The following is a 23,560-nucleotide window of genomic DNA, read 5'->3' on the forward strand; positions in this document are numbered from 1 at the left end:
CCCGCTATAAAAAAATCCCCCTCTTCCCAAAAAAATTCCAAGGATTAAACCTAAGGAACAAACAAATCGGATTTTATTTACAGATTCCGTGAAGAAAATTGAAAATTTTGTATTTCCAGAGGTTTTTTTTTTTTGGGGTTTTTTTTTTCCCCATTTTAGGGCAATAAAATCCAACGGGATTTTTTTCTCCCGAAGCGCGGCCGCTGGAATTTTGTTGGATTTTGGTTTTTTTTTTTTTCCCCTTCCCAAAGTTTGGCTTTGGAATTTTGGGTCTCGCTCATCCCAAAGCACAGGAGGTGTTGGCAAAATCCCCGGGAAGGGAAGGAATCCCGCCCTGGATCCCTGAAATCCTGGAATTCCCGATGGATCCGGGTCAGATCCGCCCATCCCGAGGCAAAACCGGAGGCACTGCTTCCCCAAATTCCCCAAATTCTCTTGGATTTGGGATTCCCAGATAAAATCAAGGAATAAAATCAACCCCCATACACACACGCACCCCTCCCCCCCTTCCTGGAGCAGCATTTTTGGATTCCCAAAAATCCCAAAATTCCTTGGAATTGGAGCCTCCTGGGGGATTTTTTTGGGGCAGCTCCGAACTTTTCCTTTTTCAAGGAAAAAAAAAACCGGGAAAGTTTTTCCATGGGGGAAGGAGGAGCTGTGATTCCAAAAAAAAAAAAAAAAAACCTGGGAAATATCGGGGGAAAAGAGATGGAGAATGAAGTTTGGGATAAGAATTCCTGGGAAATCTGTTGGGAAAAGCCCTCCTCAGTAGTAAGGTCGCCGTGGGTTGTTCTGTGGGGAGAAAAAAACAAAAAAAAAACAACGGAAAAATCATCAGGATTGGGGAATTTCATCCCAAAAATCCAAGTTTGGGTTTTTTTGCCCCCTGGAAAATGGTAATTCCAAAGGAATCCTGGGATTGGTGGAGGAGCTTTCCTTGGCAGGGGTTTAATTGGGATAAAATTGGGATTTGGATGAAAAAATAATGGGAAGGGGAATTCTGCATCCAGGGAATTCTGGGAGGGTGAGGAGAGAATCCAAGAGGAATTTTCCAAGTGCAAACATTCCCGGAATTCCCAGAGCCACCGGAGATTCCAGGGATTTGTCCCTGTGCCCGGGGGGTTTGGGGCACTCCCATTCCAGGGGATCCATCCCTGCCCCATTCCTGGGGCTCTCCCTCATCACTGGCTCCATCCCAATCCCATCCCATTCCCATTCCCATTCCCATTCCCATCCCAATCCCATCCCAATCCCATCCCATTCCCATTCCCATTCCCATTCCCAATCCCAATCCCATCCCAATCCCATTCCCAATCCCAATCCCATTCCCAGTCCCATTCCCAATCCCATCCCAATCCCATCCCAATCCCATTCCCAATCCCATTCCCAATCCCAATCCCATCCCAATCCCATTCCCAATCCCATTCCCAATCCCAATCCCATTCCCATTCCCATTCCCAATCCCAATCCCATCCCATTCCCATTCCCATTCCCATTCCCAATCCCAATCCCATCCCAATCCCATTCCCAATCCCAATCCCATCCCAATCCCATTCCCAATCCCAATCCCAATCCCAATCCCATTCCCATTCCCAATCCCAATCCCATTCCCAATCCCATTCCCATTCCCAATCCCATTCCCATTCCCAATCCCATTCCCATTCCCAATCCCATTCCCATTCCCAATCCCATTCCCATTCCCAATCCCCCATTCCCAATCCCATTCCCAATCCCATTCCCATTCCCAATCCCATTCCCAATCCCATTCCCATTCCCAATCCCATTCCCATTCCCAATCCCATTCCCATTCCCAATCCCATTCCCATTCCCAATCCCATTCCCAATCCCATTCCCATTCCCAATCCCATTCCCATTCCCAATCCCAATCCCATTCCCAATCCCATTCCCAATCCCATTCCCAATCCCAATCCCATCCCAATCCCAATCCCATTCCCAATCCCATTCCCAATCCCATTCCCATTCCCAATCCCATTCCCATTCCCAATCCCATTCCCATTCCCAATCCCATTCCCATTCCCAATCCCAATCCCATTCCCAATCCCATTCCCAGCTCCACTGGATCCATCCCATCCCATCCAGCAGTGACAGGCCAGCACTGATCCCATTCCCGTTATCCCATTCCCGTTATCCCATTCCCGTTATCCCATTCCCGTTATCCCATTCCCGTTATCCCAATCCCGTTATCCCATTCCCGTTATCCCATTCCCGTTATCCCGTTGTTATCCCAATCCCGTTACCCCGTACCAGCGGGTTGGGCCGGAAGCGGTACGCCAGCACTGATCCCATTATCCCAATCCCGTTCCCGTTATCCCATTCCCGTTATCCCTATCCCATTCCCGTTATCCCAATCCCGTTATCCCAATCTCATTATCCCATTCCCGTTATCCCATTCCCGTTATCCCAATCCCATTCCCGTTATCCCATTCCCGTTACCCCGTACCAGCGGGTTGGGCCGGAAGCGGTACGCCAGCACTGATCCCATTATCCCATTCCCGTTATCCCAATCCCATTCCCGTTATCCCAATCCCGTTATCCCAATCCCGTTACCCCGTACCAGCGGGTTGGGCCGGAAGCGGTACGCCAGCATCATGCGCTTGCGGAACGCCTCGTACTCGTCGTCCTCCTTGGTGAGCTCGGCCGGGCGCTCGATCCCGAATCCCGCCCCGTCCGTGGCCGTGGTGCCCCTGCGGGAACACCGGGAATGCCACGGCTCCGGAGCCCGCAATTCCCACGGGAACGGCCCCCCGGATTCCGAATTCCCGTGGTTTGGGTGGAAGCAGGGAGTGGTTTCATCCCAAAATTCCCGGGTTTTGGATGGAGGCAGAGATTGGTTTAATTCCCAAATCCCTGGGAATTTGGGTGGAAGCAAGGATCGGTTTCATCCCCAAATCCCAGGGAATTTGGATGGAAAAAGGGATTAGTTTCATTCCCGGGCTTTGGGTGAAAGCAGGAATTGGTCTCATTCCCAAATCCTTGATAATTTGAATGGAAGCAGGAATTGGTTTCATTCCCAAATTCTTGGGAATTTGGATGGAAACAGGGATTGGTCTCATCCCCAAATTCCCAGGAATTTGAATGGAAGCAGGAATTGGTTTCACCCCCAGATTCCAGGGAATTTGGATGGAAACAGGGACTGGTTTCATCCCCAAATTCCAGGGCATCTCTGATTTTAAGGATTCCATCCCGGGAGAGGGGAGGTGCAGACAGGAATTCCTGGAGCTGCGCTTCCCTATGGAAATCGGGGCTGGAAATTCAGGATTCGGGGGCTCAGACAACTCCAGCTACAGCCACGAATCCAGGAGAAAATTCCCTGAAAAACCAGGAATTCTTTTTCTCCCGGGCTAAATTTTCCATGCTCGGTTGAGGAATCCCGGCCAGGCAGCGATTCCAGCAGGAATTCCCGGAAAAAAGGGAGGAATAATCCCAAGGAAGACTCACTTGCTGACGGGATTTTTAATTCCCTGCCCGTCGGATCCCAATCCCTCTCCTTCCTTCCATCCCATTTTCATCAGCATTTGGTATCCGATGTTTTCCACCGTCAGCTTGAATTCCTTGTACTCGGAATAATCCGGCTCCCGGCCCTCCTGCGGCGGGAAAAACGGGATTTTTAATCCCACGGATCACAGGAAAAGGGGGAAAAGCAGCTCCACCCCTCCCCCCAAAAATGGGGATTTTTGGGAAAGAACTGCCAGGATTTCCCGGGATTCCAGCCCTGAGGAGGATCCAATAACGGCTCTGGAATTCCAGGTTGTTCCCTGGATCCGGTTCTGGTTTTGAGGCTGAATGCCAGGGAATGGCAGGCTGGAAAACAGGGATGAGGCAGCTTCCCGGAATTCCAGGCTTTGGGAAGGATTGGGAGGTGTTGGAGTTGTGGGGGTTGGGGTTTCTCTGCAATCAGCTGGAGAAAAATTCCCACTTTTTTCCCAGCTTGGAGCCCAATGATCCCGGAACCGAGCGGGAGCTTTGTCTGGAATTCCAGGGAAATCCCGACCCGTGGAATTCCAGAGTGGAAAGGATCCTTCAATCCCATCCAGACCCGTGGGCAGGGACGCTTCCCACGATCCCAGACCGCTCCAAACTCTCCTTGGACACTCCCAGGGACGGGACAACCACGGATCCTTCTGGAATTCCCTCCCAGGGATGGAATTTTTCCCAAACAGAGCGGGAATCGCTCCCTGTTATCCTGCCCGGAGCAAGGAGAGCCGGAGGAATTCCCAGCCGTGGGATGAGTCCGGAGCATTCCCAGAAATCCCCACCTTGAGCGCCTTGAAGGTCTCCATGAATTTTTCCAGCTCGTCCGGAGGGAGGAAATCTCCGATGAAATGTTTCCCTCGGCCCATCTGCGTCAGCTGCTCCGCCCACTCTGGAAAAGCGGGAAAAGCCCGAGCTCACGGAGAATCCCTTGGGATTTGGGGAGGGATTGGGAGGGATCATCCCTGCAGCGCCCGCTCCAACGGGACTGGGGTGGGATTCCCCCTCTGGAATGCTCTGGGGTGGGATTCCCCCTCTGGAATGCTCTGGGGTGGGATTCCCCCTCTGGAATGCTCTGGGGTGGGATTCCCCCTCTGGAATGGGATCCCACCCTGAGTCTTGCCCATCTCCCTAGAGCTGGAATTCTCTGGAATACTCAAGGCTGGAATTCCCTGTGGAATGCCAGTCCCACCCCCGGCCGGAGTTCCCATGGATTGGGATCCCACCGTGGATTCTGCCCATCCCCACCCCCGGAATTCCTGGCATTCCCACCGCAGGTTCACCCCTCCCCTCTCCCGGAATTCCCGTTATTCCCAAGGTGGGTTCTGTCCCTCCCCTCTCCCGGAATTCCCGTTATTCCCAAGGTGGGTTCTGTCCCTCCCCTCTCCCACTGGGAATTCCCGTTATTCCCACCGCGGGTTCACCCCTCCCCTCTCCTGGAATTCCCGTTATTCCCAAGGTGGGTTCTGTCCCTCCCCTCTCCCGGAATTCCCGTTATTCCCAAGGTGGGTTCTGTCCCTCCCCTCTCCCGGAATTCCCGGCATTCCCAAGGTGGGTTCTGTCCCTCCCCTCTCCCGGAATTCCCGTTATTCCCACCGCGGGTTCACCCCTCCCCTCTCCCGGAATTCCCGTTATTCCCAAGGTGGGTTCTGTCCCTCCCCTCTCCCGGAATTCCCGTTATTCCCAAGGTGGGTTCTGTCCCTCCCCTCTCCCGGAATTCCCGGCATTCCCAAGGTGGGTTCTGTCCCTCCCCTCTCCCGGAATTCCCGTTATTCCCACCGCGGGTTCACCCCTCCCCTCTCCCGGAATTCCCGTTATTCCCAAGGTGGGTTCTGTCCCTCCCCTCTCCCGGAATTCCCGTTATTCCCACCGCGGGTTCACCCCTCCCCTCTCCTGGAATTCCCGTTATTCCCAAGGTGGGTTCTGTCCCTCCCCTCTCCCGGAATTCCCGTTATTCCCAAGGTGGGTTCTGTCCCTCCCCTCTCCCGGAATTCCCGGCATTCCCAAGGTGGGTTCTGTCCCTCCCCTCTCCCGGAATTCCCGTTATTCCCACCGCGGGTTCACCCCTCCCCTCTCCCGGAATTCCCGTTATTCCCAAGGTGGGTTCTGTCCCTCCCCTCTCCCGGAATTCCCGTTATTCCCAAGGTGGGTTCTGTCCCTCCCCTCTCCCGGAATTCCCGGCATTCCCAAGGTGGGTTCTGTCCCTCCCCTCTCCCGGAATTCCCGTTATTCCCACCGCGGGTTCACCCCTCCCCTCTCCCGGAATTCCCGTTATTCCCAAGGTGGGTTCTGTCCCTCCCCTCTCCCGGAATTCCCGTTATTCCCACCGCGGGTTCACCCCTCCCCTCTCCTGGAATTCCCGTTATTCCCAAGGTGGGTTCTGTCCCTCCCCTCTCCCGGAATTCCCGTTATTCCCAAGGTGGGTTCTGTCCCTCCCCTCTCCCGGAATTCCCGTTGTTATTCCCACCGCGGGTTTTGTCCATCTCCATGCGCCGCAGGCGGTGTTCCCAGGTTCCCAGCTCGCTGTCCACCTCCTCGTCGCTGTCGTAGCCGTGCTGGTGCTGCTGCAGCGCCCGCTCCCACAGCAGCTGCATCTCCTGCATCGCCCGCTTGTGCCGCATGATCATGTCGTACATCTGCTGCATCTGCGCCACGGGAATCCCAACGGGAACGGGAATTCCAATGGGAACGGCAACGGGAATCCCAGTGGGAATGGGAATCACAATGGGAACGGCAATGGGAATCCCAGTGGGAATGGGAATCACAATGGGAACGGGAATCCCAGTGGGAATGGGAATCACAATGGGAACGGGAATCCCAGTGGGAATGGGAATCACAATGGGAACAGGAGTCCCAATGGGAACGGGAATTCCAATGGGAACGGGAATTCCAATGGGAACGGCAACGGGAATCCCAGTGGGAATGGGAATCACAATGGGAACAGGAGTCCCAATGGGAACGGGAATTCCAATGGGAACGGGAACGGTGTGGGAATGGCATTCCCAGTGGGAACGGCAACGGGAATCCCAACAGGAACAGGAATCCCAATGGGAACGGGAATCCCAATGGGAACGGGAATCCCAATGGGAACGGGAATGGGAATCTCAGTGGGAATGGGAATCACAATGGGAACAGGAGTCCCAATGGGAACGGGAATGGGAATCCCAATGGGAACGGGAATCCCAATGGGAACGGGAATCCCAGTGGGAATGGGAATCACAATGGGAACAGCAATGGGAATCCCAGTGGGAATGGGAATCACAATGGGAACAGGAGTCCCAATGGGAACGGGAATCCCAATGGGAACAGCAATGGGAATCCCAGTGGGAATGGGAATCACAATGGGAACAGGAGTCCCAATGGGAACGGGAATTCCAATGGGAATGGGAACAGGAATCCCAGCGGGAACGGTGTGGGAATGGCATTCCCAGTGGGAACGGCAACGGGAATCCCAACAGGAACAGGAACCCCAATGGGAACGGGAATCCCAATGGGAACAGCAATGGGAATCCCAGTGGGAACGGGAATCCCAGTGGGAATGGGAATCCCAATGGGAATGGGAATCCCAATGGGAATGGGAATCCCAATGGGAACGGGAATCCCAATGGGAATGGTGCAGGAATGGCATTCCCAGTGGGAACAGCAACGGGAATCCCAATGGGAATGGGAACAGCAATCCGAATGGGAACAGCGCGGGAATGGCATTCCCAGTGGGAACAGGAACAGGAATCCCAATGGGAACGGCACAGGAACGGCATTCCCAGTGGGAACGGAGCGGGAATCCCAACAGCAACAGTGCAGGAGCGGTATTCCCAGTGGGAACAGGAACAGCATTCCCAATGGGAACAGTGCGGGAATGGCAATGGGAATCCCAATGGGAACAGTGCGGGAATGGCAATGGGAATCCCAATGGGAACAGTGCAGGAACGGCAATGGGAATCCCAATGGGAACGGTGCGGGAATGGCAATGGGAATCCCAATGGGAACAGCACGGGAACGGCAATGGGAATCCCAATGGGAACAGTGCAGGAACGGCAATGGGAATCCCAATGGGAACAGTGCAGGAATGGCAATGGGAATCCCAATGGGAACAGTGCAGGAACGGCAATGGGAATCCCAATGGGAACAGTGCAGGAACGGCAATGGGAATCCCAATGGGAACAGTGCAGGAACGGCAATGGGAATCCCAATGGGAACAGCACAGGAATGGCAATGGGAATCCCAATGGGAACAGTGCAGGAATGGCAATGGGAATCCCAATGGGAACAGCACAGGAACGGCAATGGGAATCCCAATGGGAACAGTGCGGGAACGGCAATGGGAATCCCAATGGGAACGGTGCGGGAATGGCAATGGGAATCCCAATGGGAACGGTGCGGGAATGGCAATGGGAATCCCAATGGGAACAGTGCAGGAACGGCAATGGGAATCCCAATGGGAACAGCACGGGAATGGCAATGGGAATCCCAATGGGAACAGTGCGGGAATGGCAATGGGAATCCCAATGGGAACAGCACGGGAATGGCAATGGGAATCCCAATGGGAACGGTGCGGGAACGGCAATGGGAATCCCAATGGGAACAGCGCAGGAATGGCAATGGGAATCCCAATGGGAACGGTGCGGGAACGGCAATGGGAATCCCAATGGGAACGGTGCGGGAATGGCAATGGGAATCCCAATGGGAATGGCAGGAATCTCAAAGGGAATGGTGTGGGAATGATACCGGGAATAGCACAGGAATGGCAGTGGGATCGGCAGGAATGACATGGGAATGGCAGCGGGCCAGAAAGCTCCTTTGGGATTTGGGATTTCAGGGCCGGGATCTGGGATTTCAGGGCCGGGATTTGGGATTTCAGGGCCGGGATCTGGGATTTCAGGGCCGGGATCTGGGATTTCAGGGCCTGGATTTGGGATTTCAGGGCCTGGATTTGGGATTTCAGGGCCTGGATTTGGGATTTCAGGGCCGGGATTTGGGATTTCAGGGCCGGGATTTGGGATTTCAGGGCCGGGATTTGGGATTTCAGGGCCTGGATTTGGGATTTCAGGGCCTGGATTTGGGATTTCAGGGCCTGGATTTGGGATTTCAGGGCCTGGATTTGGGATTTCAGGGCCTGGATTTGGGATTTCAGGGCCGGGATCTGGGATTTCAGGGCCTGGATTTGGGATTTCAGGGCCTGGATTTGGGATTTCAGGGCCGGGATTTGGGATTTCAGGGCCGGGATTTGGGATTTCAGGGCCTGGATTTGGGATTTCAGGGCCTGGATTTGGGATTTCAGGGCCTGGATTTGGGATTTCAGGGCCTGGATTTGGGATTTCAGGGCCTGGATTTGGGATTTCAGGGCCTGGATTTGGGATTTCAGGGCCTGGATTTGGGATTTCAGGGCCTGGATTTGGGATTTCAGGGCCTGGATTTGGGATTTCAGGGCTGGAAAGCTCCTTATTCCCCAAACCCTCTGCTCTTCCCGCTGTTCCCAGGGATCCCAGGATGGGAATCATTCCCTGGGGGAGGATTTTTGGGAATCACCTCCTGCTGCTCCTTCAGCTGCTTCTTCTGGGCCTCGGAGAGCTCCGTGACTCCCACCAATCCCACGGGTTTGCCCTTCTCGTATCCCAGCCCCTTCAGGTCCTGAACTGCAGGGAAAAACAGGGAAAAAACCTTGGGAAAAACCCAATCCCACCTCGGCAGCCACCTCTGGGATCATCCCCTTCCTCCCTCCCTTCGCCCAGCCCGGCTGTGGAGGATTCCAGGGATGGAATTCCCAGGGAATGTCAGGAATTCCGGCACTTCAGGACGCGTCTGGAGGGGTTTGGGAATCACAGGAGCGGGAAAAACAGCGGGAAGCAGCTCCTTCCGTGCCTGCTCTGGGAATTCCTGATCCCAGGTTTTGTGTGGAGGTTCCCAGGGCTCACAAAATCCCGTTTTTCCCTTAGGAATTCCCTCCTCAGGCGAGGCCAAACCAGCCCCAAAAACTGGGAATTGATCCCAGATTTTGTGTGGAAATTCCCAAGGATCACAAAATCCCGTTTTTCCCTTAGGAATTCCCTCCTCAGGTGAAGCCCAGCCAGCCCAAAAAGTGGGAATTCATTATCCAGGAGCCATTCCCGAGTTTCCAGGACTCTCCACAGCAGATTTATCCCCTAAAAAAAAGCCAGGAAAAGAAATCCAGGAGCGTTATCCTGCCCCTGGGAGCTGCAATTCCCAAGGGAAATTCTGGTTCAGGAATTCCTCCCTTGGAATTCTGGCGGCTGTTGGATCAGATTGGATCAGGAATTGGATGTTCCCAGGATGGAAAAGGTGATCCTGGGTTCAGAGAGGGAATTAAAGGGAATAAAAAGGTGGGAAAAGTGAAAAAAAAAAGGAATTCTGCTTGTAATTCCCGCAGAGTGAAGGGAACAATAAAACCACTGGGAAAAAATGGGATGGACAGCAGAGATTCCTTGGAAAACTTGATCCATGTGCAGCTCAGGGAATGAAAAACTGCTCTGGAGCCACACAAAATTCCCAGGAAAACCCAATCCTGGGATACCAATCTCTCAGATACACGGAATTCCCAGGAAATCCCAATCCCCTGGATACACAGAATTCCCGGGCAATCCCAATCTTCTGGATACACAGAATTCCCAGGAAATCCCAATCCCCTGGATACACAGAATTCCCGGGCAATCCCAATCTTCTGGATACACAGAATTCCCAGGAAATCCCAATCCCCTGGATACACAGAATTCCCAGGAAATCCCAATCTTCTGGATACACAGAATTCCCAGGAAATCCCAATCCCCTGGATACACAGAATTCCAGGCAATCCCAATCCCTCGAACACACAGAATTCCCAGGCAATCCCAATCCCCTGGATACACAGAATTCCCAGGAAAACCCAATCCTGGGACACCAATCCCCTGGATCCCCACAGTATTCCCAGGAAATGCCAATCCCAATCCCCCAGATACACAGAATTCCCAGGAATTCCCAGGCAATCCCAATGCCCCGGACACACAGAATTCCCAGGAATCCCCAGGCAATCCCAATGCCCCGGACACACAGAATTCCCGGGAATCCCCGGGCAATCCCAATGCCCCGGACACACAGAATTCCCGGGAATCCTGACCTGAGAGGGGTGTGGGTGACTCCAGCTGCTGCACCAGCTGCGGCAGGGGCAGCTCCACCTTCTCCTCCTCCGGCCCCCAGCGGCTCTTCCTCTTCCTCTTGCTGCCGCCCGCGCCGGGATTCGGGATCGCGCCGGCCCCGGGACTCCAGCACGGATTGGGGCTCGCGGCCGGATTCGGGATCGGGGCCGGATTCGGGATCGGGGCCGGATTCGGGATCGGAGCCGGATTTGGGATCGGAGCCGGATTCGGGATCGCGGCCAGATTTGGGGTCATGGCCGGATTCGTGATCGGAGCGGGATTTGGGATCGGAGCGGGATTTGGGATCGGAGCGGGATTCAGGGCCGGCGGATCCGGAGGGGAGGTGGAGGATGAGGATGGGGCAGGAGAGGCCGAGGGAATGGGAAGAGCAGCGGGAAGAGGAGCGGGAAGAGGCGGCGGGATGGGGATGGGGAGGGGCGGGAAGCACACGGGGGAGGGAGAAGCCTCGGGACCGGGTTTGAGGCCGGATTCTCCGGGAAAAGGGGAATTCCCGGGAAAAGGGGAGCCCCCGGGAAAAGGGGAATTGCTGGGAAAAGGGGAATTTCCGGGAAAAGGGGAATTCCCGGGAAAAGGGGAGCCCCCGGCGCAGGCCCTGCGCAGCTCCTGCAGCTTCTGGCGGTAGTAGCGGTGCCCTTTGCTGTGCGGCTCGTACAGGAACCTGCCGGAGCGGGAGCGGCCGGAATGCGCCGGCATTCCCAGGGAATTCCCACAGCATTCCCAGGGAATTCCCATGGCATCCCACAGGGAATTCCCACAGCATTCCCATGGCATCCAAAGGGAATTCCCACGGCATCCCCAGGGCATTCCCACGGCATCCCCAGGGCATCCTCAGAGTCTTCGCTGCATTCCCAGAACATTCCCAAGGAATTCCCATGGCATCCCCACGGCATCCTCAGAGTCTTCGCTGCATTCCCAGAACATTCCCAGAACATTCCCAGCTCTCCAGCCCCACTCAGAGCTGGGATCCAGCCGTGGAATTCCTGCTTGGAATGCTCAGAGCATTCCCAGAGCACTCCCGACTCCACTCAGAGCTGGGATCCAGCACAGTTTCCTCAGGAATTTTCCTTCCTGGAATTCCCAGAGCACTCCCAGCTCTCCAGAGCTCGGATCCAGCACTGGAATTTTCCTTCCTGGAACACCCAGAGCATTCCCAACTCTCCAGGGCTGGGATCCAGCGTGGTTTTCTCGGGAATTTTCCTTCCTGCAATTCCCAGCTCTCCAGGGTTGGGAGCAGCAAGGTTTTATTTTCCCTCCAGGAACGCTGGGAACATTCCCAGAGCATTCCAAGCTCTCCAGGGCTGGGATCCAGCACTGGATTTTTCCTCCCTGCAATTCCCAGAGCATTCCCAGAGCATTCCCAGCTCTCCAGCACCATCCCGTGTATTCCCGCAGCCAGTGCAGCTTCCCCTGGGAGCAGGGAATGCGATTCCCACAATTCCAGGAAGGAAAAGCAGCCCCAGGAATCCGGAATTTTCCCTGGGATCTCCCTGCTGTTCTCAGCACCCCAACTCTCAACTCGCTAAAACCACACTATCCTTGGAAACTCAGAATTCCCACAGTTCCCTCTGGGAATTCCCAGGGAATTTCTTGGAAAATAACCCCAGGAATCAGGAATGGGCAGGGTTCTCCCTGCTCCCACTTCATCCCCCTCTGCACCCCAAACCTGAACCCCCCAACTCCTGCCACTGTGTCCCAATAAACTCTGAATTCCCACGCTTTTCCCTGGGAATTCCCATGCTTTTCCCTGTAAATTCTGTGGGAATTCCCTGGGAATTCCCTGGAAAAGCCCCCCAGGAGCCGGGAATTGTTCCCTACCTGAGGGTGGGGTTCTCCCTGTCGTTCTCAGCCCCTTTGCACCCCAAACCTGAACCCCTCAACTCTCACTGCCCCAAAACCTCAACCCCAGTATTCCCACACTTTTCCCAGGGAATTATTCCCTAGGAATTCCCAGGAAAAGCCCCCAGGAGCCGGGAATTGTTCCCTACCTGAGGGTGGGGTTCTCCCTGCTGTTCTCAGCCCCTCTGCACCCCAAACCTGAACCCCCCCAACTCCTGGCACTGTGTCCCAATAAACTCTGAACTCACACGCTTTTCCCAGGGAATTATTCCCTGGGAATTCCCAGGAAAAGCAGCCCCCAGGAGCCGGGAATTGTTCCCTACCTGAGGGTGGGGTTCTCCCTGTTGTTCTCATCCCCCTCTGCACCCCAAACCTGAACCCCTCAACTCTCACCGCCCCAAAACCTCAACCCCAGTATTCCCACGCTTTTCCCTGTGAATTCCCAGTGAATTATTCCCAGGAAAAGCCGCCCCCAGGAGCCGGGAATTGTTCCCTACCTGAAGGCGGGGTTCTCCCTGTTGTTCTGCTCCCACCTCATCCCCCCTCTGCACCCCAAACCTGAACCCCCCCCAACTCCTGCCACGGTGTCCCAATAAACCCTGAATTCCCACGCTTTTCCCAGGGAATTATTCCCTGGAAAATCCCCCCAGGAGCCGGGAATTGTTCCCTACCTGAAGGCGGGGTTCTCCCTGTTGTTCTGCAGGGCGATGGCCTCCACCTCGGGCCCCCCCGCCGCCACCATCTGCGCCAGTTTCTCGGCCGAGCGCCGCGTCTCCAGCTCGGCTGGGGGGGAAACTTTGGGCAGGGATTAGTCCTGGGCCCGCCTCAGCCCCGCCCAGCCAAGCCCGGCCCAAGCGCCCCCGGGAGGCCTCGAGCCGGGCTTCAAGGGGGAGAAGTGGTACAGAAACAGTTCAAAACACAAAAAGTTCCGTTTAGATGGGAGTTTGGGGAGGAGGGAGGGGGCCTAACCCAGCCTAAGGACCCCAGGGAGGCTTAAAGTCGGGTTTAAAGGGGGAGAATTGGTATAGAAACAGCTCAAAATACGGAAAATTTGGTTTAAAACCCAGTTTGGGGTCAGAGATGGGGCCTAAGGACCCCACTGAAACTTAAAGTGGGATTTTAAGGGGGAGAATTGGTACAGAAACAGCTCAAAATATGAAAGATTTGGTTTAAAACCCAATTTGGGGTCAGAGATGGGGCCTAAGGACCCCAGTGAGACCTAAAGTCAGGTTTTAAGGGTGAGAATTGGTACAGAAACAGTTCAAAATACAGAAAATTTGGTTTAAAACCCAATCTGGGGTCAGAGATGGGGCATAAGGATCTCAATTAGGTCTAAAGTCAGATTTAAAGGGTGAGAATTGTTACAGAAACAGTTCAAAATATGAAAGATTTGGTTTAAAACCCAGTCTGGGGTCAGGGATGGGGCCTAAGGACTCCAGTGAGGCTTAAAGTTGGGTTTTAAGGGGGAGAATTAGTACAAAAACAGTTCAAAATAAAAAAGATTTGGTTTAAAACCCGGTTTGGGGTCACGGATGGGGCCCAACCCAGCCTAAGGACCCCAGTGAGGCCTAAAGCTGGGTTTAAAGGGGGAGAATTGATACAAACCCACTTTAACAGCACAAAAACTTTGGTTTAAACCTGAGTTTGGGAGCTGGGGTGGGAGAGATGAGAGATAAGGCAGCTTTGGGATCCCAAATCCCAAATTTTCCTTGTCTCAGACACTTTTCCCTATAATTAAACCACCTGGAATTATCCCTAATTACAAATTTTGGTTTTTTTTCCTGTCTCAGGCGCTTTTCCATAGGATTCCAGCACCTGGAATTATCCCTAATTTCAGGTTGTTTTTTTTTTTTCAGGAAAATTCCAAATTCCCGAGAATCTCACTTCTCCTCCCCTCACTGCAGGCTGTTTCAGGGGGAAATTCCCTTTGGAAAATCCCAAATCTCACCTGGAAAAGGGCGGCTACTCCAATCCCAAATTTCCACTCCAGTCCTAAATAAATCCCAAATTTCCCTCGTGCTGTTCCCATTCCCCAGATTTTAGTGGGAATTACCTTTTTGGGAAGAGGCTGCCTGGGAATTTTGATTTTCTTTCCTTATTTCTGCCACTTTCTTCCTGTAGTAAAGGAATTCCCTGCTGTTCTTATCATGCAAAAACCTGGAAAAGAGGGAAAGAAAGAGGAATAATTATCCAAATGTGGATGTTCTGGGATAGGAACAGCTCCAACTCCCACATGGACAAATGGAGGAATTACTCAGAATCCACACAAAACATGGAATTGGATTTTGGAGTTTTAATTCAAGGATTTGCAACCAATTTTTTGTTGCTTGAAGGGAAATTAAAAAGGAATCTGTTTAATTTCCCCATGCCCGCCAGTGCTGGGATTAAAAAACTTTTCCACCTCTCAAATCCAGACTTTTCACCCTCACAGGGAAAAAAATAACAGCGAATCCAAAGTTTTCCCCCTTCAAATCCAAAGCTTTCCACTCCTCAGGAAAGAACAAGAATCCCAAACATTTCCCCCTCAAACCCAAACTTTTCCCTCCTTCAAATCCAATCTTTTTTTCCCCTCAAATCCAAACTTTCCCCCTCAGGGAAGAACAAGAACCCCAAACTATTCCACCTCAAATCCAAACTTTTCTCCCTCAGGGAAGAACGAGAACCCCAAACTTTCCCCCTTGGGGACAAACAAGAACCCCAAACTTTTCTGCCTCAATCCCAAACTTTTCCACCTCAAACCCAAACTTTCTGCCTTGGGGAAGAACAAGAACCCCAAACTTTTCCTCCCCCTCAAACCTAAACCTTTCCCCCCATCAGGGAAGAACAAGAACCCCAAACTTTCCCCCTTGGAGAAGAACCAGAACCCCAAACTTTTCCCCCTCAGGGAAGAACAAGAACCCCAAACTTTTCTGCCTCAAATCCAAACTTTCCCCCTTAGGGAAGAACAAGAACCCCAAACTTTTCTGCCTCAAATCCAAACTTTCCCTCTCGGGGAAGAACCAGGACCCCAAACTTTTCTGCCTCAAATCCAAACTTTCCCCCTTAGGGAAGAACAAGAACCCCAAACTTTTCCTCCCCCTCCAATCCAAACTTTCCCCCTTGGGGTAGAATGAGAACCCCAAACTTTTCCACCTCAAACCCAAACTTTTCTCCCTCAGGGAATAACAAGGACCCCACACTTTCCCCCTCGGGGAAGAATAAGAGCCCCAAACATTTCCCCCTCAAACCCAAACTTTTCCCTCCTTCAAATCCAATCTTTTTTCTCCTCAAATCCAAACTTTCCCCCTCAGGGAAGAACAAGAACCCCAAACTTTTCCACCTGAAATCCAAACTTTTTCACCTCAGGGAAGAACGAGAACCCCAAACTTTCCCTCTCAGGGAAGAACAAGAACCCCAAACTTTTCCCCCCCCTCAAACCTAAACTTTCCCCTTCAGGGAAGAATGAGAACCCCAAACTTTCCCTCTCGGGGAAGAACCAGGACCCCAAACTTTTCTGCCTCAAATCCAAACTTTCCCCCTCAGGGAAGAACAAGAACCCCAAACTTTTCCTCCCCCTCCAATCCAAACTTTCCCCCTTGGGGTAGAATGAGAACCCCAAACTTTTCCCCCTCAAACCCAAACTTTTCCCTCCTTCAAATCCAATCTTTTTTCTCCTCAAATCCAAACTTTCCCCCTCAGGGAAGAACAAGAACCCCAAACTTTTCCACCTGAAATCCAAACTTTTTCACCTCAGGGAAGAACGAGAACCCCAAACTTTCCCTCTCAGGGAAGAACAAGAACCCCAAACTTTTCCCCCCCCCCAAACCTAAACTTTCCCCTTCAGGGAAGAATGAGAACCCCAAACTTTCCCCCTCAGGGAAGAACCAGGACCCCAGACTTTTCTGCCTCAAACCCAAACTTTCCCCCTTAGGGAAGAACAAGAACCCCAGACTTTTCTGCCTCAAACCCAAACTTTCCCCCTCAGGGAAGAACAAGAACCCCAAACTTTTCCGCCTCAAATCCAAACTTTCCCTCTTAGGGAAGAACAAGAACCCCAAACTTTTCTGCCTCAAACCCAAACTTTCCCCCTCAGGGAAGAACAAGAACCCCAAACTCTTCTGCCTCAAATCCAAACTTTCCCCCTCAGGGAAGAACAATAACCTCAAACTTTTCCTCCCCCTCCAATCCAAACTTTCCCCCTTGGGGTAGAATGAGAACCCCAAACTTTTCCACCTCAAACCCAAACTTTTCTCCCTCAGGGAATAACAAGGACCCCACACTTTCCCCCTTGGGGACCCCAACCCTTTCCCCCACCCCAGGAACGCTCCCCATCCCCACCCCATCTCCCCCCTCCTCGGAGGCGCCGTTTTCCCGGCCGGGAGCCGCTCCGGAACGTACGAAAAAGCGGGATTATCCTTGTAGTCCTCCATGGCCACCTTCTCGAGCTGGGGGCCGCCCTCAGCCACGAACCTGGCCAGCTTTTCCACCACCTGCCGCGTCTCCGAGTCCTCTGGGGGCAAAACTTTAAGGATGCTGTCAGTACTTGGGGTTCAACTGCCCCCAAACGGGAAACAGGGAATTACTGCCGAAAACCACGGAGCAGGCACGCGGGAATATGGGGAGAGAAAGGATGAGACGGGGCGGGAAGTTGTTGAAAGGTGTTTGTGTTGGAATTTTGGGGTTTTTGAGGGGTTCCTGAGCTGTTTGCTAAGGGTTCCTACAGGGGAATCTCCAAGGTTTTGGGGAGTTTTCAGCTCATTGTGGTGTTTTTTTGCTTATCCCGATCTTTGCTTGGGCGCTTCCAGCTTCTCTGGGAATTTCAGCCTATTCGCTTCCCACCCTCCCAGCCAGGAATTCCTTCCCAAATTCCCTTTCTCTGTGTCATGGCATTCCATCCCTTATCCCAAATCCTTCTCCAGCTCTCCCAGAGCCCCTTTAGGCTCTAAGGTTTCCCTGGAGCTTCTCTTTTCCCACTTTTCTTGGGCACTTCCAGGGACGGAGCTTCCCTGGGAATTCCAGCCCATTCCCTCCCAGCCAGGAATTCCTCCCCAAATTCCCTTTCCCAGTTTGAACCCATTCCCTGTGTCCTGGGATTCCATCCCTTATCCCAAATCCCTCTCCAGCTCTCCCGGAGCCCCTTTAGGGACAGGAAGCAGCTCCAAGGTTTCCCTGGAATTTCCTTTCTCCCACCTGGGCACTTCCAGGGATTGGGAATGCTCCATCCCATCCCGGTTTGGGAGTTCCAGTTGCTCCCAGCTCATCCCAGCTTTAATCGTGGCAGATTTGGCCCCTGCTGGATTTATTCCCTCCAAATCCCAGCAGGGAAGGAGCAGGAGCTGGTTTTTAATCCAGATTCCAGCTGCCAAACCATTCCCAGCTCATTCCCAGAACATTCCACGCTGTGGGGCTGGAGCAGCAGCTTTCCCTGCTCCCAAAAAAAAAAAACCCAAAACCCTGGAGGAGTTTGGCTTCTGTGCCCAGGAATTCCCACGGGATTTGGGGAATTTTGGGAAGCACAGAGCAGATCCAACGGGATCAGCAGCCCCAAATTCCTGAAAGGAAGGAGAACCCACCTCAGCTCTCCGCGTTTTCCCGGTTTTTCCGAGCGCCTTTCACGCTCCAATCCCGAATTCCCAGGATTACGCAGCTACAAATCCCAGCAGAAAAGGCTTCCATGGGATTTTGGGAATGGATAAACGAGGCCACAAAGCAGAGCGTGACTCGCTGAGCTCCTTTTATCCCTTCAAACCCACCCGTGAAATTCCCATTTCCGGAGGCAAATCTGCCTCGGGCCTTCCTGGCCTGGGTTATCCCAATAAAATCCGGGATAATTCCTGCCACATCCTTGTTTTTCCAAGCACTCGGGGCCTACAGGTGAGATTTCCTTACCTGGATTTTGGATTTTACCTGGGGACAATTGCGTGCTTTTGAATTTTAATTTCGTTTATTAGCAAACGGATTTTTCCCTGCACGCTCCCAAACGAATTCCAGCATTTAAACCCCCTAAAATCCCATTTTAAGGACAAGAATTAGGATTTCCTAGCGAGCACAGCAAGGTGCAAATTGGAACTTTTAGGATTTGCCACCCACCAAATCCATTAAAACAAAACATTTTCCTCCCTTGCCGTTATTTTCCCGAATTTTTGGCTGGCCAAGCACTTGGATAATTTGGAGAAATCCTTCCAGCCTGAGGTCAAGAAAATTTAAATATTGAGCTCAAGGAAGATCAGGAATATCTGAAATATCAGGAATTTCATATTTAAAATTGAATCTCATGGCTAAAATGTCAGGAATTTAATTTCTCATATTTTGGTTGGATTTGGAGGAGGCCACCAGTGTTAACTACTGGAATTTCTACTCCAGAAAGGAGAAATCTGCCCCAAAACTCTGCTGGGAAGAGAAATTTATGGAAAATTGGGATAAAATAAGCAGCTTTCCACTGGAACCGAGGGAATCCTGTCCCAAGCTGATCCCTTATCCTGGAATAAAACCATCCCAAATCCTGTCCCAAATGGATTCCTTATCCTGGAATAAAACCATCCCAAATCCTGTCCCAAATGGATTCCTTATCCTGGAATAAAACCATCCCAAATCCTGTCCCAAGCTGAGCCATATCCTGGGAAGGAATCCTGGCCCTCTCTGGTCCCTATCCCAGGATAAATCCACCCAAATTCCCACTGAGGGAATCTTATCCCAAACTGATCCCTGTGCCACAACCTGAACCCCTATCCCAGGATAAAAAACCACCCAATTCTTCAGTGGGGATTGAGGGAATCCTGTCCCAGACTGATTCCTGGAATCCTGGCCCTCCCTGATCCCATATCCTGGAATAAAACCCACCCCAAATTCCCACTGGAACTCAGGGAATCCTGTCCCAAACTGATCCCCTGTCCCAGGAGGGAATCCTGGCCTTCTCTGTTCCCTTATCCTGAATAAAACCCACCCCAAATTCCCACAGGAACTCAGGGAATCCTGTCCTCACTGATCCCCCATCCCAGGATAAAAACCCATCCCATTTTCCACTGGAACTCAGGGAATCCTGTCCTCACTGATCCCCCATCCCAGGATAAAAACCCATCCCATTTTCCACTGGAACTCAGGGAATCCTGTCCTCACTGATCCCCCATCCCAGGATAAAAACCCATCCCATTTTCCACTGGAACTCAGGGAATCCTGTCCTCGCTGATCCCCTATCCTGGGATGGGCATTCCCAGCTCCAGCCTCAGAGCAGGAGCTGCCACTGACCTTTGATTTCCAACCACTGCTCGTAATCCTCTTCCTCATCCTCATCTGGGCCCTGGAAGACGCTGAGGCGGCTCAGGACGGGGCTGGGTTTGGGATGGGAGAGGCTCCGGGCCTGGAGCATCCGGCTCAGGGCCTGGCCCGGCCGCTTCCCCAGCAGCGCCGGCTTCTTCCCGGGGTTTGGAGCTGGGGCATTCCCAGAGCTGTTGGGGGGATTTGGAGGAGTTTCTGAGGGGAAAAGAAAGGGGAAATTATTCCTGGGAATCCCAAGTTTAGTGTGGGAGAGACTCCAGGCCTGAAAGCATCCAGCTCAGGGCCTGCTCCGGCTGCTTCTTCCCGGGAATTGGGGCTGGGGCATTCCCAGAATTGCTGGGGGGATTTGGAGGAGTTTCTGAGGGGAAAATAAAGGGGAAATTATTCCTGGGAATTTTGGGTTTGGGTTGGGGCATTCCTGGAGTTGTTGGGGGCATTTGGAGGAGTTTCTGTGGAGAAAATGAAGGGAAATTATTCCTGGGAATCCCGGGTTTGGTGTGAGGAAGGCTCCAGGCCTGGAGGATCCAGCTCAGGGCCAGCTCCAGCTGCTTCTTCCTGAGGTTTGGAGCTGGGGCATTCCCAGAATTGTTGGGGGGATTTGGAAGCATTTCTGAGGGGAAAATAAGGGGAAATTATTCCTGGGAATTTTGGGTTTGGGATGGGAAAGGCTCCAGGCCTGGAGGATCCAGCTCAGAGCCTGCTCCGGCTGCTTCTTCCCGGGAATTGATGCTGGGGCATTCCTGGAGTTGTTGGGGTGATTTGGGGCAGTTTCTGTGGAGAAAATGAAGAGAAATTTATCCTGGAATCCCAAATTTCATGTGGGAAAGGCTCCAGACCTGGCCCGGCCACTTCCCCAGCAGCGCCGGATTCTTTCCAGGGTTTGGGGCTGGGACATTCCTGGAATTCTTGTGGGGATTTGGGGCAGTTTCTGAGGGGAAAACAAAAGGAAATTATCCCTGGGAAGCTTGGGGTTTGGGCTAGGTAATTCCTAGAATTCTTGGGGGGATTTGGGGCAGTTTCTGAGGGCAGAATGAAGGGGACAGATTTCCTGGGAATCCCAGGTTTGGGATGGGAAAGGAAGGACCTACCAGCATTGGATTTTTCCCTCTGGAGCTTCAGGAATTGCTGCAGAAAGCTCCCATCGTTCACAAACTTGTTGGACACTGAGGCCTCGCTCTCGGAGCCATCGTCGCTGAGCGGGGACAGAAAAACAGGAGCTGGAAACTGGGAACTTCCCAGTCCTTCCCATGTGGGATATAGGACAGGGAAAACCCCTGGAATTGTTAGTTTTCCTCACCTACCACTGAATTCCCAAAAGAACTCTGAATCTCCTTCCTTCTTCATTAAAATTGGGATTTTCCTCCCTCTGCTCCACCAAAACTAGTGCTCCACTAAAACTAACCCCTGCTCTGTTAAAGCTGGGATTTTCCTACTCTGCTTTGTTAAAATTGGGATTTTTGCTCCCTAACCCACCAAAACCAGGATTTTCCTCCTTCTGCTGCGTTAAAATCATGATTTTTGCTCCCTAATCCACCAAAACTGTGACATTCCTCCTTCTGCTCCATTAAAATCGGGATATTTGCTCCCTAATCCACCAAAATTGGGATTTTCTACTAAAATTGTGATTTTCCTTCCTTGCTCCATTAAAATTGAGATTTTCCTCCCTCTGCTCCACCAAAACCGGGATTTTCCACCCACAACCCTGCTTCCCACTCCCTGCCGTTTGCTGGCGGCCGGAATCCCGGAATTCCCGCGTACTCTCCGAGCAGCGGGAGCTGCGGGATGCTGAGGGAATTCTGCCGCGCCTGCTGCTCCAGCCGGGCCTCGATTTCCCGTTTTTTCTGGGCGATCAGCTCCTCCTGCTGCAGGATGTTCACGCTGGTCTTGGCCGACTTGGATTGGGACACTCCGAACCACCGGCTCGCCTTCCCTGAGGGAAAAGGAGGGAATTAGCATGGGAATTGTCTGGAATCCAGGGATGCATTCCCTGAGGGAAAAGGCGGGAATTAGCATGGGAATCATCCGGAATCCAGGGGCGCGTTCCCTGAGGGGAAAAGGCAGGATTTAACACGGATCATCCCAGATCTAGGTGTGCATTCCCTGAGGGAAAAGGGGGGGAATTAAAGGAATCATCCTAATTCAAGGGCCACCTTCCCTGAGGGAAAAGGGCGGGAATTACCATGGGAATTATCTGGAATCCAGGGGCACAGCACATTCCCTGAGGGAAAAGGGCGGGAACTAGGATGGGAACCATCCGGAATCTAGGGGCACATTCCCTAAGGAAAAAAGGTGGGATTTAACACTGATCATCCCAAACCCAGGTGCACATTCCCTGAGGGAAAAGGTGGGGGGAATTAACAGGAATCATCCTAAATTCAAGGGTCGCCTTCCCCCTGAGGGAAAAGGGCGGGAATTAGTACGGAAATTAATTGTCGGGAATCCAAGGGGGCATTCCCTGAGGGGAAAAGGGAGGGAATTAAAGGAATCATCCTAGTTCAAGGGCCGCTTTCCCTGAGGGAAAAAGGTGGGATTTAACACGGATCATCCCAAATCTAGGTGCGCATTTCCTGTGGGAAAAGAGTAGGATTTAATAGGGACCATCCCAAATGAAGGCTCACATTCCCTGAGGGAAAAAGGTGGGATAAGAGTAGGGACCATCCCAAATTCAGCTTCCCTGAGGGCAAAAAAGCAGGATTAGAGTGAGGATCATCCCGAATTCAGCTTCCCTGAGGGAAAAAAAGCAGGATTAGAGTAAGGACCACTGCAAATTCATCTTTCCTGTGGGAAAAGGAGAGAATTAATGGATCCCAAGCCAAGGCTAATCTTCCCTGTGGAAAAAGTGAGGGAATGAACAGGGACCATCCCCAATCAAGGGCCACCCTTCCTGAAGGAAAAGGGTGGGATTTAACAGGAATCATCCTGAATCAAGGGTCGCGTTTCCTGTGGGAAAAGGGGGAAAATTAACGGGGAAACCATCCCAAATCAAGGCTCGTATTTCCTACGGTAAAAGAGGGGAGATTAACACGGGGATCATCCCGAAACAAGGCTCGTTCTCCCTGTGGGAAAAGGGAAGGAATAAACTGTGGGATCATCCCGAAATCAGCTTCCCTATGGAAAAAAAAAAGGAGAAAAAACCAAAATCAACAGTGGGGTCTCCACGGACCATCAGCTCAGGTTTCCTACGGGAAAAGAGACAGGCAATGAACAGTTGGTCTTCCTGTGGGAAAAAAAAAAGACGAAAAATAAACAGCGGAGCGTCCCCGAGCTACCGACTCTGCTTCTCTGTGGGAAAAACGGAGGAAAAATAACGGGGAGATCCTCCCGGACCCCCGACTCGGTTTTTCTATGGGAAAAGGGAAGGAAATTAGCAGAGGAACCATCCCGAAACACCAGCCCGGCTTCCCTACGGGAAAACGATCCGGGAACGAACGCGGGGATCCATCCCGAACTCCCGGCTGGGCTCCGCTGCGGGAAAAAAGGGGGGAATTTAACGGGGAACCTCCCTCAGCCCCCGACTCTGCCGGCACACCCGCACCCTCGGGTCCCGGAGCTCCGGGAACGCTGGGGCCGAGCTGGGGGATGGCAGCGAGGCGGGAGGAGCGGAGCAGAGTTCCGAGAGGACCGGGGCAGAGCCGGGAGCGGCCGGAGCCGCCCAGCCCGGGCCGTACCTGGCGCATCCCTGTGGTTGTCCATTTTGGAGCCCCCGTCCCAGCATGCCCCGCGCCGGGCGCGCCGCGCCGGGGCCGCGCCGCCGCAAGTCCCCCTGGGAGATGTAGTTTCTCAGGGGGGCCATCCCGCCGGTCTCTCCGCTCCTCCCGCCGCACCGAGCCC

General features: G+C 52.8%; 1 protein-coding gene across 2 annotated transcripts; it reads right to left on the reverse strand.

The window, feature by feature from the left end:
• Nucleotides 1–76: 76 nt before the first annotated feature.
• Nucleotides 77–23,446, reverse strand: SUGP1 (SURP and G-patch domain containing 1). Of its 2 annotated transcripts, XM_014260312.2 has the most exons (14): nucleotides 23,398–23,446; nucleotides 21,488–21,659; nucleotides 20,818–20,921; nucleotides 19,700–19,924; nucleotides 16,853–16,976; nucleotides 14,529–14,632; nucleotides 13,147–13,270; nucleotides 10,600–11,297; nucleotides 9,018–9,124; nucleotides 5,960–6,137; nucleotides 4,278–4,384; nucleotides 3,460–3,605; nucleotides 2,576–2,705; nucleotides 77–792 (listed from the first exon to the last, which is right to left on the reverse strand). In XM_014260312.2, exons 1-14 carry the CDS (start codon nucleotides 23,420–23,422, stop codon nucleotides 766–768), a joined length of 2,271 nt encoding a protein of 756 aa, XP_014115787.2. In that variant the 5' UTR covers nucleotides 23,423–23,446; the 3' UTR covers nucleotides 77–765. The 2 variants fall into 2 exon arrangements, with proteins under 2 accessions (XP_014115787.2, XP_087923958.1); XM_088067832.1 differs by lacking the exon at nucleotides 77–792 and having other exon boundaries at nucleotides 13,147–13,355.
• Nucleotides 23,447–23,560: the final 114 nt, after the last annotated feature.

This window comes from Pseudopodoces humilis, chromosome 28 (genome assembly GCF_049639895.1).
Source record: "Pseudopodoces humilis isolate 2021_Gansu_Grassland_sample_001 chromosome 28, ASM4963989v1, whole genome shotgun sequence".
Classification (NCBI taxonomy): domain Eukaryota; kingdom Metazoa; phylum Chordata; class Aves; order Passeriformes; family Paridae; genus Pseudopodoces; species Pseudopodoces humilis.

Coding starts and splice junctions, on each gene's coding strand:
- SUGP1 (XM_014260312.2), bottom strand. CDS start 23,422: ATGGACAACCACAGGGATGCGCCAG. Junction 21,660..23,397: donor CAACCACAGGGATGCGCCAG/GTACGGCCCGGG, acceptor CTTTTCCCTCAG/GGAAGGCGAGCCGGTGGTTC. Junction 793..2,575: donor GCTTCCGGCCCAACCCGCTG/GTACGGGGTAAC, acceptor TTCTCCCCACAG/AACAACCCACGGCGACCTTA.